General features: G+C 30.5%; 1 protein-coding gene across 1 annotated transcript in view; it reads left to right on the top strand.

Annotated features, from left to right (window-relative positions):
* The first annotated feature begins 425 nt into the window (after window positions 1-425).
* The window catches only part of LOC149072417 (serine/threonine-protein kinase VRK1-like), a 50,518-nt gene continuing 34,563 nt past the window's right edge, over window positions 426-16,380 (top strand). Inside the window, exon 1 of the mRNA XM_089246815.1 lies at window positions 426-1,466. Within this exon, the coding sequence (XP_089102941.1) occupies window positions 426-1,466 (1,041 nt within the window). The remainder of the gene's footprint in view (window positions 1,467-16,380) is intronic.

Below are 16,380 nucleotides of genomic sequence, written 5' to 3'. Positions count from 1 at the left end.
ATAAGTCCCTCGAAGGTCACAACGTGGACATATGTACATGTCCATTTTTGTTTAATTTTGCTTATTTTTTGTGCATTTTTGCCTTCTATCGGTCTTTCTTTTGTATTTTGTTACGTGTTCTGCCCTGTGTCCAAAAATAATCAGTAATAAATTCAATTAAATAAAATGTATTTTCACACGGCAGTATCTCTCGCATGGTAAATCTGGTATAATATCAGCCAATCAGGGAATTATTAGATTTTTCTATCGCAAGTTGATCCGTTGCAAAGGCAAACAACACGTGAAGCCCACTTAAGCCCCAGATGCATTATTCCGGCTGCCGTCGGAAAAGTCAGACGCTTCCAGACGTGCTCTCGTTTGATCGTTTGGTAATTTGATCTGCCAAAATTTTGTGTGTGTGTTTGAAATAATTGCCAAGTAAGCTGATGGCGGATGATGAGATGTACCAGCCTCTACTCCCGAGGCCGTCGAGCGATTCCACTTTTGCCTCAATTCCAAAAGGATCGATGATATGCGATACGTTCTACAAGTGGTGGAGAATCGGAATGGAAAAAGGCCATGGTGGCTGTGGAACTGTGTACGCAGGCCAAGAAGCATTTCCAAGTCAAAAGCGGAAAAAGAATGATTTCCCGTACTGCATCAAGGTCGAACCGGTTGACCGTACTTCGTGCCACACCGAAAGAAGAGTGTACGAGGAAGCCGGGGTCCGAGAAAAGATAGATTCCTGGGCACAAGAACATGGATTACATCATCTAGGAATGCCAATATGCCATGGTTTTGGATCGTTCGAAATGGATGGAGAGGTATGGAAATTCGTTGTCCTTCCTCTTTATGGCAGAGACATGCGCTACTACCTAAGGCAATTCGGTCCGTTCGAGTTGAAAACTGTCTTGAATGTTGGCCTTCAAGTCGTGGACGTGATCGAGTATCTTCATTCGTTTGGGTACGTCCACAGCGACATCAAACCCGCAAACTTGTTGCGGGGTCGATACGAAGACAACGACTACCAAAACATATACTTGGTAGACATGGGTCTGGCCTTGAAATTCAGGACAGAGGAAGGAGATCACATACCGTATGAATCACAAACTGAATTCAGCACTCGCCGTGGTACAATGGAATACATGAGCCGTGATGCTCATTTTGGAAGACCTTACACCAGGAGGAGCGATTTCGAAAGTCTTGGATATACTCTCATGACATTGCTCAAGGGTTACTTACCCTGGAGCGAACTAGAACTTAGAAAACAAGTCTTAAATTGCAAAATGGCAAACATGATTCTTTCCTCACAGTTCATGGAAGAGATGTTCAGCAAAAACGTTCCTCCCGGATTCCAGGAGTACTTCGCGTACGTTTCCGACTTGGGTTTCAAAGAAGATCCGGACTACGATGCTGTTAGGAAGATCTTCCAGGATGCTCTGAAGGTAGTAGATCCTAAACCTGACGGGATGTTACGCTTCATTTCGGTAAGAAATTCACCGAAAATATCTAACCGCATTTCGAAGCGAGTATTCGAACTATTGGGTTCATTGTTCGAACGTATCGGCAATTCTTTCGCGAAATTGACAAAATGTTTCTTACGTCGGCAGTAAATAACCAGAACTTGCCGAAAACTGGACTGTTCACAACCATCTTTATCTCTCTGGAACTATAAATATAAGTGACTGATGTTTGATTTCAAAATGTAAGCTATATTTCCCACACGTCATTCATTTTAATTTTGCCATAGTGCTCCAATCATGTTGGAAAGATGTTTTACAGTACAGCAGGACTGGACAAATCGCAAAAAAAATCTAGACTCCTGAAAAAAAATTTTTATCACCAAAAACATTTTCACGCAAAGAAAAAGGTCCAAAACAATGCGTCTTTTGACTTTCTTCGGGCATAATGTTTTTTGATGCGTTTCTTTGGAAATTTGTAAAAAATTGAGTATTGGAGATATGGGAAATTTTATACTGGCGTAAGATGGTATGTCTAATCAAAAATAAGTATGAAAAATTTGAAAGGTTGTTTCCATGTTATTGTTTGGATAATGCGAGTTTTCATTAATCCGAAGGGGTGTCGGTCCCGTTCGCCTCTGTTTATCGAGACTCTACTGTATTTGAAATGATTCTTGTTAATTCCAAGCTTGATTGATAAATATTATGATAATTTGAGGATAAAATGTGTTTTGGGAAAAGAAACATTTTGGTAATTTCAACTCAAATAATCTCTGATAGATATTAATGGAAATTGAACAGTCAATTTTATATGATCTGAGTGAATCAGATATTAATTATCCTTGGTATTTTGATGAGCTAATTTTTATTGAACTCTCATCAAATTGAAGCGTTTAAAAATTTGAGGAATTTAATTGCAGTCACTGTGGTTATTTTTTTGCTATTTTCGTGGGAGACCTATATATTTCTGTGGTGTTAAGCTAGATATCATGTATTTTCGGTATAATACATGAATGATTTTCTTTTAAATACTGTTGTAAAACGTATTTTAAAAATGTAAAAACTGTTTTAAATATGTTGACTATTTTGAAATGTGTATTAACTATTTCAAAATGCGTAATGATTATTTTTTCATACCGATATAGAAATAATAAATAAATAATAAAATGAATTCGATGATTATGTGTAATTATTTTCGATTGAATCCATTTCATATTATTAAAAGTCACTTAACTCTTACGGGCCGATGAAACTGAAAAAACGATTTTGATTAATTCTGAATAATTCAGTACCTAAAAAAATTATTATGTATTTTGTGAATTTGTGTTTGTAAATTTCAAATATCTGAGAAAATATGGCCATGTTACGATTATTAGATTTTTGAAGAAAACGGTTTTTAGAAATTCTAAAAAAATATTTAATGATAAAACCCTTGAAATGTCTTTTAAAACAAAAAGAAATATAATTATCTACTCTCAAATTATAAAGTAAATTCAGAATAATTTATATTTTGATTGAAGCAATTTTAATGAGATATGGTAGAGAGTATGGTATGGTATGAGTAATGCGGTTATCTTAGCGTTTTAACTGTGAGTTTATTCCCTAGAATTTGAAAAGAGACGATAAATTAAGCAAATTTTGATAGAAAATGAACTGTAAAAATTCATATTTTTTAATTAAAAATATAAATAATCCAATCTAATTAATGAAGTAACCATGTATATTCTCAAGAACCTCGGAAACGACCAAAATTTCATTCATACTCTAAAACTGAGAGTATTCCTGACTTGAGCATTGACAAAACGCTCCATAAACTGCGAATGCAAGTTTTTTCGAGAATATAATTCTGACTATCGGGCTCACCACAGGTTCTTGAGCTTATGAGCTCAATGGTCTCGGGCCCATGAGTGAACCACCGAATATAAAGAAACAAATTTTCAGTTCCTAGCTGTTCATTATGACACATACTAGTTTGTTTCTGAAAATTAGAACGTCTCAGAAATTTTCGACAGCAGTTCAATTTAGGAAGCTGAAATTTACAGCATGGCTGTTTTTTGTATTGCCATCTTCTAACCTGCCGCGAGTGATTCACGTGAAAATGCACCGCAAGCCGCTCGAATGATCTGGACATGTGTCATGGGCAATTTGAGTTATATGGATATCGAGATCACTTGATTTTTGTTGATACAGTCAACCCTCGGTTTACGAACTTGATTAGTTCTCGAAGTCCATTCGTAACTCGATTTGTTCGTAAACCGAAACAGTTGTAAAAATCAATGTAAAATTAAAGAATCCGTTCCCGACATCCCAAAGTTTTTTATGGCCCGCATTCTTCTAAAAGTTGAGCACCCTTAGGCAGGGCCGTCTTAAGAGCATCATGGGTCCCCGGGTCAAGTGATTTTTCTGAGGCCCTACCAGGCAAATTCTTGAAAATTCCAACCAGATTTCATTTTTGTGAGGCCTTTTTTCTCTTGAGGCCCCCGGGCCGTGCATGGGTGGGCCCATGCCTTAAGACGGCTCTACCCTAAGGGAAGAACCTTTAGAAGAGTACAAAATTTTTTGGTTTTCTACTGGCAAAATTTCTTCCTTTCTGTTTTTTGGCCCACTAATAAAAAAAAAGTTTCCCAATCACTCTCTTAGACGATGGAAATGCAAATTTACATATTTAACTGCAATTTTCTTTGCATTGCGCTGGTTTTAAACTTGACTGTTCAGAAAGTGGAAGATGAGCGAAGAAATTGCGAAATATTTTCCAAATGCGCTCTCTAGATGGCAGCATCGTCAGATACTTCGCGTTAACCTTTAAACGTTCTGTGTTCCCAATTGGTTTTATTAATTAAATTTTTTTTTTCCCTGAAAGTATGAGATTCCAAACTTAATTACAAAACAAAAATTACAATTTTTTCTGCACTTATGTAATAAATTTACTTTTTGCAACGTACTGACTATCTGCCTCCAAATGACGAATTTCGTGAAAATTTTCGAAATTGTGATTTTCTTTGTTCATTTGATAATGCAGTCTAGAACATAAACCTGTTATTGCCAATTCAGTAAAATTAATTTTAATTGTCTTGTTTTGAGAATAAAATTTTTTAATGTTATTTTCACTTCATGACAGTATGACCATACGTCCCGTAGTTGCCGGGACAGTCCCGGTTTTTTCTGTTTTTCTGGCTGCCCCGAAGTTTTTGCAAAACAAGGTCGAGGTCTCTCAACACTATGATATGTTACATACTTTAACACTGGCATTTTTTATTAAAGTTAATTAAAATTTTTCAAAATTTTTGGGTTTTTTGATAAAAGTTGCACGTTGTTGAAGTTGAAATTCAAAAAGAAAGAATAACCAACTATTAAAATCCTGAATGCCCATGTTAAATTGTATAAAAATATTCATAGTATTTGAGAAAAAAGTGAGTGTCTAATGTGAATAGAAAATTTTTAAACGTTCCTTATATAAAGGAAGGAGATTTTCCCCTAGGAAAGCATGAAAAGCCAACGTGCACCAACACCCTTAAAAAGTTTGTTAGGCCACGATTACACTATAAAAGTTTTATAAAAGACCTTTTACAAAACTTGAAGAGAAAAAAACAACCAATAAGCCTATTGTTATATTCGCTCGAACGTAACCGATACGCTTAGTGGTTGCAATTTTAAAATTTTAAAGTTCTGTAAAGGATCTTTTATCAAACTTGTATAGTGTAATCCCGGCCTTACACAGGGCAACCTATGAATATTTCCTGAAAAGGACACTGGGACTGAATAAAAGATTTTTAAGCATTCACCAAATTCACCAACGATGCTTGGGTATTATGCATAATCACCGGTAAGAGTGATAAATTCATCAAACTAACCGAGAGGATAGGTGATTATACATAATAACCGATTTATCACATTTACCATAACATATGCACTATTAATCGCATCTGAATACCTGAATATCGAACGTCACCTCGACGGTGGTATTAACTTATCCGAGAATGCTAGTGTTAATGCGCATTACTTAGACGAGTTTAGTATGTTAGTGTCCCATCAAGGTACGGTTGGATGCAATTAATCAAACATGTCACACTCTCCGCCGAGTTCTGAGCATCTGTGCGCGTTTTGCATGGACATGAGGCCGTGTCATCTATCAATGTTGATTTGTCCTATTAAGTTAATGCGTTGAAACCGAAGAATGTTCACGAATCCACATCATCGTTGAGGCGTAAATGTTGATTGCTCGTGTTATTACGACCATGTTGGAGTCTAAAACTGGGATTTATCGCTGTTTACAGCTGAGACGCACTAGTGGGCGTGTAACAGGTGCGATTGCACCGGACCCGCGCTTTGAGCGGGGCTCCCGCACTGACGGTAATGGAAGTGAAAAAGCATATACCCCACATTGGAGAGTTGCCAAATTAACCCTTTTTTCATCCGAAATCATTGAGGAATCACAAAAAGTAGATTGTTTGCTTCAAGTGAGTGAATGCATTTTTGTTTCTAGTTGTGGGCCAAAGGGACTCAAAGCCCCTAATCAAGCAGGGGTTCCCCAGATTAGTGAAGGTTTTCATAAATTCTAGAATTAATTCTTTTATCAATTCTGGAGTTAATTCTTTCATCAATTCTGGAGTTAATTCTTTCATCAATTGTGGAGTTAATTCTTTCATCAATTCTGGAGTTAATTCTTTCATCAATTCTGGAGTTAATTCTTTCATCAATTGTGGAGTTAATTCTTTCATCAATTCTGGAGTTAATTCTTTCATCAATTCTGGAGTTAATTCTTTCATCAATTCTGGAGTTAATTCTTTCATCAATTCTGGAGTTAATTCTTTCATAAACATCGGGATTAATTCTTTCATAAATTCTGGAATTAATTCTTTCATCAATTCTGGAGTTAATTCTTTCATCAATTCTGGAGTTAATTCTTTCATCAATTCTGGAGTTAATTCTTTCATCAATTCTGGAGTTAATTCTTTCATCAATTCTGGAGTTAATTCTTTCATCAATTCTGGAGTTAATTCTTTCATCAATTCTGGAGTTAATTCTTTCATCAATTCTGGAGTTAATTCTTTCATCAATTCTGGAGTTAATTCCTTCATCAATTCTGGAGTTAATTCTTTCATAAACACCGGGATTAATTCTTTCATAAATTCTGGAATTAATTCTTTCATCAATTCTGGAGTTAATTCTTTCATCAATTCTGGAGTTAATTCTTTCATCAATTCTGGAGTTAATTCTTTCATCAATTCTGGAGTTAATTCTTTCATCAATTCTGGAGTTAATTCTTTCATAAACACCGGGATTAATTCTTTCATAAATTCTGGAATTAATTCTTTCATCAATTCTGGAGTTAATTCTTTCATCAATTCTGGAGTTAATTCTTTCATCAATTCTGGAATTAATGGTTTCATAAACACCGGGATTAATTCTTTCATAAATTCAGGAATTAATTCTTTCATCAATTCTGGAGTTAATTCATTCATCAATTCTGGAGATAATTCTTTCATAAATTCTGGAATTAATTCATTCATAAATTCTGGAATTAATTCTTTCATAAATTCTGGAATTAATTCTTTCATAAATTTTGGAATTAATTCTTTCATAAATTCTGGAATTAATTCTTTCATAAATTCTGGAATCAATTCTTTCATAAATTCTGGAATTAATTCTTTCATCAATTCTGGAGTTAATTCTTTCATCAATTCTGGAATTCTTTCATAAACACCGGGATTAATTCTTTCATAAATTCTGGAATTAATTCTTTCACCAATTCTGGAGTTAATTCTTTCATCAATTCTGGAGATAATTCTTTCATCAATTCTGGAATTAATTCTTTCATCAATTCTGGAGTTAATTCTTTCATCAATTCTGGAGTTAATTCTTTCATCAATTGTGGAGTTAATTCTTTCATCAATTCTGGAGTTAATTCTTTCATCAATTCTGGAGTTAATTCTTTCATAAACACCGGGATTAATTCTTTCATAAATTCTGGAATTAATTCTTTCATCAATTCTGGAGTTAATTCTTTCATCATTTCTGGAGTTAATTCTTTCATCAATTGTGGAGTTAATTCTTTCATCAATTGTGGAGTTAATTCTTTCATCAATTGTGGAGTTAATTCTTTCATCAATTCTGGAGTTAATTCTTTCATCAATTGTGGAGTTAATTCTTTCATCAATTGTGGAGTTAATTCTTTCATCAATTCTGGAGTTAATTCTTTCATAAACACCGGGATTAATTCTTTCATAAATTCTGGAATTAATTCTTTCATCAATTCTGGAGTTAATTCTTTCATCAATTCTGGAGTTAATTCTTTCATCAATTCTGGAGTTAATTCTTTCATCAATTCTGGAATTAATGGTTTCATAAACACCGGGATTAATTCTTTCATAAATTCTGGAATTAATTCTTTCATCAATTCTGGAGTTAATTCATTCATCAATTCTGGAGATAATTCTTTCATAAATTCTGGAATTAATTCATTCATAAATTCTGGAATTAATTCATTCATAAATTCTGGAATTAATTTTTTCATAAATTCTGGAATCAATTCTTTCATAAATTCTGGAATTAATTCTTTCATCAATTCTGGAGTTAATTCTTTCATCAATTCTGGAGTTAATTCTTTCATAAACACGGGATTAATTCTTTCATAAATTCTGGAATTAATTCTTTCATCAATTCTGGAGTTAATTCTTTCATCAATTCTGGAGTTAATTCTTTCATCAATTCTGGAGATAATTCTTTCATAAATTCTGGAATTAAATCATTCATAAATTCTGGAACTAATTCTTTCATAAATTTTGGAATTAATTCTTTCATAAATTCTGAAATTAATTCTTTCATAAATTCTGGAATTAATTCTTTCATAAACACCGGGATTAATTCTTTCATAAATTCTGGAATTAATGGTTTCATAAACACCGGGATTAATTCTTTCATTAATTCTGGAATTAATTCTTTCATCAATTCTGGAGTTAATTCTTTCATCAATTCTGGAGTTAATTCTTTCATCAATTCTGGAGTTAATTCTTTCATCAATTCTGGAGTTAATTCTTTCATCAATTCTGGAGTTAATTCTTTCATCAATTCTGGAGTTAATTCTTTCATCAATTCTGGAGTTAATTCTTTCATCAATTCTGGAGTTAATTCTTTCATCAATTCTGGAGTTAATTCTTTCATCAATTCTGGAGTTAATTCTTTCATAAACACCGGGATTAATTCTTTCATAAACACCGGGATTAATTCTTTCATAAATTCTGGAATTAATTCTTTCATCAATTCTGGAGTTAATTCTTTCATCAATTCTGGAGTTAATTCTTTCATCAATTCTGGAATTAATGGTTTCATAAACACCGGGATTAATTCTTTCATAAATTCAGGAATTAATTCTTTCATCAATTCTGGAGTTAATTCATTCATCAATTCTGGAGATAATTCTTTCATAAATTCTGGAATTAATTCATTCATAAATTCTGGAATTAATTCTTTCATAAATTCTGGAATTAATTCTTTCATAAATTTTGGAATTAATTCTTTCATAAATTCTGGAATTAATTCTTTCATAAATTCTGGAATCAATTCTTTCATAAATTCTGGAATTAATTCTTTCATCAATTCTGGAATTAATGGTTTCATAAACACCGGGATTAATTCTTTCATAAATTCAGGAATTAATTCTTTCATCAATTCTGGAGTTAATTCATTCATCAATTCTGGAGATAATTCTTTCATAAATTCTGGAATTAATTCATTCATAAATTCTGGAATTAATTCTTTCATAAATTCTGGAATTAATTCTTTCATAAATTTTGGAATTAATTCTTTCATAAATTCTGGAATTAATTCTTTCATCAATTCTGGAATTAATTCTTTCATCAATTCTGGAGTTAATTCTTTCATCAATTCTGGAGTTAATTCTTTCATCAATTGTGGAGTTAATTCTTTCATCAATTCTGGAGTTAATTCTTTCATCAATTCTGGAGTTAATTCTTTCATCAATTCTGGAGTTAATTCTTTCATAAACACCGGGATTAATTCTTTCATAAATTCTGGAATTAATTCTTTCATCAATTCTGGAGTTAATTCTTTCATCATTTCTGGAGTTAATTCTTTCATCAATTGTGGAGTTAATTCTTTCATCAATTGTGGAGTTAATTCTTTCATCAATTGTGGAGTTAATTCTTTCATCAATTGTGGAGTTAATTCTTTCATCAATTCTGGAGTTAATTCTTTCATCAATTCTGGAGTTAATTCTTTCATCAATTCTGGAGTTAATTCTTTCATAAACACCGGGATTAATTCTTTCATAAATTCTGGAATTAATTCTTTCATCAATTCTGGAGTTAATTCTTTCATCAATTCTGGAGTTAATTCTTTCATCAATTCTGGAATTAATGGTTTCATAAACACCGGGATTAATTCTTTCATAAATTCTGGAATTAATTCTTTCATCAATTCTGGAGTTAATTCATCCATCAATTCTGGAGATAATTCTTTCATAAATTCTGGAATTAATTCATTCATAAATTCTGGAATTAATTTTTTCATAAATTCTGGAATCAATTCTTTCATAAATTCTGGAATTAATTCTTTCATCAATTCTGGAGTTAATTCTTTCATCAATTCTGGAGTTAATTCTTTCATAAACACCGGGATTAATTCTTTCATAAATTCTGGAATTAATTCTTTCATCAATTCTGGAGTTAATTCTTTCATCAATTCTGGAGTTAATTCTTTCATCAATTCTGGAGTTAATTCTTTCATCAATTCTGGAGTTAATTCTTTCATCAATTCTGGAATTAATGGTTTCATAAACACCGGGATTAATTCTTTCATAAATTCTGGAATTACTTCTTTCATCAATTCTGGAGTTAATTCATTCATCAATTCTGGAGATAATTCTTTCATAAATTCTGGAATTAATTCATTCATAAATTCTGGAATTAATTTTTTCATAAATTCTGGAATCAATTCTTTCATAAATTCTGGAATTAATTCTTTCATCAATTCTGGAGTTAATTCTTTCATCAATTCTGGAGTTAATTCTTTCATAAACACCGGGATTAATTCTTTCATAAATTCTGGAATTAATTCTTTCATCAATTCTGGAGTTAATTCTTTCATCAATTCTGGAGTTAATTCTTTCATCAATTCTGGAGATAATTCTTTCATAAATTCTGGAATTAAATCATTCATAAATTCTGGAACTAATTCTTTCATAAATTTTGGAATTAATTCTTTCATAAATTCTGAAATTAATTCTTTCATAAATTCTGGAATTAATTCTTTCATAAACACCGGGATTAATTCTTTCATAAATTCTGGAATTAATTCTTTCATCAATTCTGGAGTTAATTCTTTCATCAATTCTGGAATTAATGGTTTCATAAACACCGGGATTAATTCTTTCATTAATTCTGGAATTAATTCTTTCATCAATTCTGGAGTTAATTCTTTCATCAATTCTGGAGTTAATTCTTTCATCAATTCTGGAGTTAATTCTTTCATCAATTCTGGAGTTAATTCTTTCATCAATTCTGGAGTTAATTCTTTCATCAATTCTGGAGTTAATTCTTTCATAAACACCGGGATTAATTCTTTCATAAACACCGGGATTAATTCTTTCATAAATTCTGGAATTAATTCTTTCATCAATTCTGGAGTTAATTCTTTCATCAATTCTGGAGTTAATTCTTTCATCAATTCTGGAATTAATGGTTTCATAAACACCGGGATTAATTCTTTCATAAATTCAGGAATTAATTCTTTCATCAATTCTGGAGTTAATTCATTCATCAATTCTGGAGATAATTCTTTCATAAATTCTGGAATTAATTCATTCATAAATTCTGGAATTAATTCTTTCATAAATTCTGGAATTAATTCTTTCATAAAGTTTGGAATTAATTCTTTCATAAATTCTGGAATTAATTCTTTCATAAATTCTGGAATCAATTCTTTCATCAATTCTGGAATTAATGGTTTCATAAACACCGGGATTAATTCTTTCATAAATTCAGGAATTAATTCTTTCATCAATTCTGGAGTTAATTCATTCATCAATTCTGGAGATAATTCTTTCATAAATTCTGGAATTAATTCATTCATAAATTCTGGAATTAATTCTTTCATAAATTCTGGAATTAATTCTTTCATAAATTTTGGAATTAATTCTTTCATAAATTCTGGAATTAATTCTTTCATAAATTCTGGAATCAATTCTTTCATAAATTCTGGAATTAATTCTTTCATCAATTCTGGAGTTAATTCTTTCATCAATTCTGGAGTTAATTCTTTCATCAATTGTGGAGTTAATTCTTTCATCAATTCTGGAGTTAATTCTTTCATCAATTCTGGAGTTAATTCTTTCATCAATTCTGGAGTTAATTCTTTCATAAACACCGGGATTAATTCTTTCATAAATTCTGGAATTAATTCTTTCATCAATTCTGGAGTTAATTCTTTCATCATTTCTGGAGTTAATTCTTTCATCAATTGTGGAGTTAATTCTTTCATCAATTGTGGAGTTAATTCTTTCATCAATTGTGGAGTTAATTCTTTCATCAATTCTGGAGTTAATTCTTTCATCAATTCTGGAGTTAATTCTTTCATCAATTCTGGAGTTAATTCTTTCATCAATTCTGGAGTTAATTCTTTCATCAATTCTGGAGTTAATTCTTTCATAAACACCGGGATTAATTCTTTCATAAATTCTGGAATTAATTCTTTCATCAATTCTGGAGTTAATTCTTTCATCAATTCTGGAGTTAATTCTTTCATCAATTCTGGAGTTAATTCTTTCATCAATTCTGGAATTAATGGTTTCATAAACACCGGGATTAATTCTTTCATAAATTCTGGAATTAATTCTTTCATCAATTCTGGAGTTAATTTATCCATCAATTCTGGAGATAATTCTTTCATAAATTCTGGAATTAATTCATTCATAAATTCTGGAATTAATTTTTTCATAAATTCTGGAATCAATTCTTTCATAAATTCTGGAATTAATTCTTTCATCAATTCTGGAGTTAATTCTTTCATCAATTCTGGAGTTAATTCTTTCATAAACACCGGGATTAATTCTTTCATAAATTCTGGAATTAATTCTTTCATCAATTCTGGAGTTAATTCTTTCATCAATTCTGGAGTTAATTCTTTCATCAATTCTGGAGATAATTCTTTCATAAATTCTGGAATTAAATCATTCATAAATTCTGGAACTAATTCTTTCATAAATTTTGGAATTAATTCTTTCATAAATTCTGAAATTAATTCTTTCATAAATTCTGGAATTAATTCTTTCATAAACACCGGGATTAATTCTTTCATAAATTCTGGAATTAATTCTTTCATCAATTCTGGAGTTAATTCTTTCATCAATTCTGGAGTTAATTCTTTCATCAATTCTGGAATTAATGGTTTCATAAACACCGGGATTAATTCTTTCATTAATTCTGGAATTAATTCTTTCATCAATTCTGGAGATAATTCTTTAATAAATTCTGGAATTAATTCATTCCTAAATTCTGGAATAACTTTTTAAATCAATATTTTTCATAAATTCTGGAATAACTTTTTAAATCAATTTTGGAATAAATTCTTTCATCGATTCTGGAATTGATTCTTTCATCGATTCTGGAATTAATTCTTTTCACAAATACTGGATTTTTTTCAATTCCGGGATTAATTCTTTCATGAATTCTGGATTTCCCAACAATTCTCATCAATTCAAAATTTCGATTAATTTTTGGGTTAACTTACTGACATAATTGTACTGATGCATATTTTTTTTGTATGGATATTTCCTGTATATATTCTGTAAATAAGCTTTGGATTTTTGGGATACCTATTCCTCTTCCCAACATACATAAAATCGGGGCTGAAGGGGAAAATTGTTAGGACGCAAATGGCTTTTGGCGTTTGGTAAATGTGGCCGTGGTATATAAGGACTAGTAATGGGTGGTTTACATCCACAGCATTACGCCGCCACGAACCGCTCAAAAACTAGCTTTTGAAGTGTGGCTCCTGGTAAGTAAAACGCCTGGAATATACCAAGCAGACTCATATCGCCATTCATCTTATAGTGGTAAAACCAGTTATCTATTTAAAGTTACGTCTAATCGTTAAAAAACCGTCATAGGGAACAACTATTGGCAGTTGCGATAATTAAATCATTCATAAATTCTGGAACTAATTCTTTCATAAATTTTGGAATTAATTCTTTCATAAATTCTGAAATTAATTCTTTCATAAATTCTGGAATTAATTCTTTCATAAACACCGGGATTAATTCTTTCATAAATTCTGGAATTAATTCTTTCATCAATTCTGGAGTTAATTCTTTCATCAATTCTGGAATTAATTCTTTCATCAATTCTGGAGTTAATTCTTTCATCAATTCTGGAATTAATGGTTTCATAAACACCGGGATTAATTCTTTCATTAATTCTGGAATTAATTCTTTCATCAATTCTGGAGTTAATTCTTTCATCAATTCTGGAGTTAATTCTTTCATCAATTCTGGAGTTAATTCTTTCATCAATTCTGGAGTTAATTCTTTCATCAATTCTGGAGTTAATTCTTTCATAAACACCGGGATTAATTCTTTCATAAACACCGGGATTAATTCTTTCATAAATTCTGGAATTAATTCTTTCATCAATTCTGGAGTTAATTCTTTCATCAATTCTGGAGTTAATTCTTTCATCAATTCTGGAATTAATGGTTTCATAAACACCGGGATTAATTCTTTCATAAATTCAGGAATTAATTCTTTCATCAATTCTGGAGTTAATTCATTCATCAATTCTGGAGATAATTCTTTCATAAATTCTGGAATTAATTCATTCATAAATTCTGGAATTAATTCTTTCATAAATTCTGGAATTAATTCTTTCATAAATTTTGGAATTAATTCTTTCATAAATTCTGGAATTAATTCTTTCATAAATTCTGGAATCAATTCTTTCATCAATTCTGGAATTAATGGTTTCATAAACACCGGGATTAATTCTTTCATAAATTCAGGAATTAATTCTTTCATCAATTCTGGAGTTAATTCATTCATCAATTCTGGAGATAATTCTTTCATAAATTCTGGAATTAATTCATTCATAAATTCTGGAATTAATTCTTTCATAAATTCTGGAATTAATTCTTTCATAAATTTTGGAATTAATTCTTTCATAAATTCTGGAATTAATTCTTTCATAAATTCTGGAATCAATTCTTTCATAAATTCTGGAATTAATTCTTTCATCAATTCTGGAATTAATTCTTTCATCAATTCTGGAGTTAATTCTTTCATCAATTCTGGAGTTAATTCTTTCATCAATTGTGGAGTTAATTCTTTCATCAATTCTGGAGTTAATTCTTTCATCAATTCTGGAGTTAATTCTTTCATCAATTCTGGAGTTAATTCTTTCATAAACACCGGGATTAATTCTTTCATAAATTCTGGAATTAATTCTTTCATCAATTCTGGAGTTAATTCTTTCATCATTTCTGGAGTTAATTCTTTCATCAATTGTGGAGTTAATTCTTTCATCAATTGTGGAGTTAATTCTTTCATCAATTGTGGAGTTAATTCTTTCATCAATTCTGGAGTTAATTCTTTCATCAATTCTGGAGTTAATTCTTTCATCAATTCTGGAGTTAATTCTTTCATCAATTCTGGAGTTAATTCTTTCATAAACACCGGGATTAATTCTTTCATAAATTCTGGAATTAATTCTTTCATCAATTCTGGAGTTAATTCTTTCATCAATTCTGGAGTTAATTCTTTCATCAATTCTGGAGTTAATTCTTTCATCAATTCTGGAATTAATGGTTTCATAAACACCGGGATTAATTCTTTCATAAATTCTGGAATTAATTCTTTCATCAATTCTGGAGTTAATTTATCCATCAATTCTGGAGATAATTCTTTCATAAATTCTGGAATTAATTCATTCATAAATTCTGGAATTAATTTTTTCATAAATTCTGGAATCAATTCTTTCATAAATTCTGGAATTAATTCTTTCATCAATTCTGGAGTTAATTCTTTCATCAATTCTGGAGTTAATTCTTTCATAAACACCGGGATTAATTCTTTCATAAATTCTGGAATTAATTCTTTCATCAATTCTGGAGTTAATTCTTTCATCAATTCTGGAGTTAATTCTTTCATCAATTCTGGAGATAATTCTTTCATAAATTCTGGAATTAAATCATTCATAAATTCTGGAACTAATTCTTTCATAAATTTTGGAATTAATTCTTTCATAAATTCTGAAATTAATTCTTTCATAAATTCTGGAATTAATTCTTTCATAAACACCGGGATTAATTCTTTCATAAATTCTGGAATTAATTCTTTCATCAATTCTGGAGTTAATTCTTTCATCAATTCTGGAGTTAATTCTTTCATCAATTCTGGAATTAATGGTTTCATAAACACCGGGATTAATTCTTTCATTAATTCTGGAATTAATTCTTTCATCAATTCTGGAGATAATTCTTTAATAAATTCTGGAATTAATTCATTCCTAAATTCTGGAACTAATTCTTTCATAAATTATGGAATTAATTCTTTCATAAATTCTGGAATTCTTTCATAAATTCTGGAATTAATTCTTTTGTCAATTCTGAAATAAATTCTTTCGTCAATTCTGAAATAAATTCTTTTGTCAATTCGGGAATCAGTTCTTTCATCTCAATTCGGGAATCAATTTTTTTCATAAATTCTGGAATAACTTTTTAAATCAATATTTTTCATAAATTCTGGAATAACTTTTTAAATCAATTTTGGAATAAATTCTTTCATCGATTCTGGAATTGATTCTTTCATCGATTCTGGAATTAATTCTTTTCACAAATACTGGATTTTTTTCAATTCCGGGATTAATTCTTTCATGAATTCTGGATTTCCCAACAATTCTCATCAATTCAAAATTTCGATTAATTTTTGGGTTAA

This window comes from Pholcus phalangioides, unplaced genomic scaffold (genome assembly GCF_987345545.1).
Source record: "Pholcus phalangioides strain wild (caught in Gottingen) unplaced genomic scaffold, Ppha-v1.0 ptg000017l_1, whole genome shotgun sequence".
NCBI lineage: Eukaryota > Metazoa > Arthropoda > Arachnida > Araneae > Pholcidae > Pholcus > Pholcus phalangioides.
The sequence above is the reverse complement of the archived record's forward strand: the minus strand, read 5'-3'. Positions and strand labels throughout refer to the sequence as shown.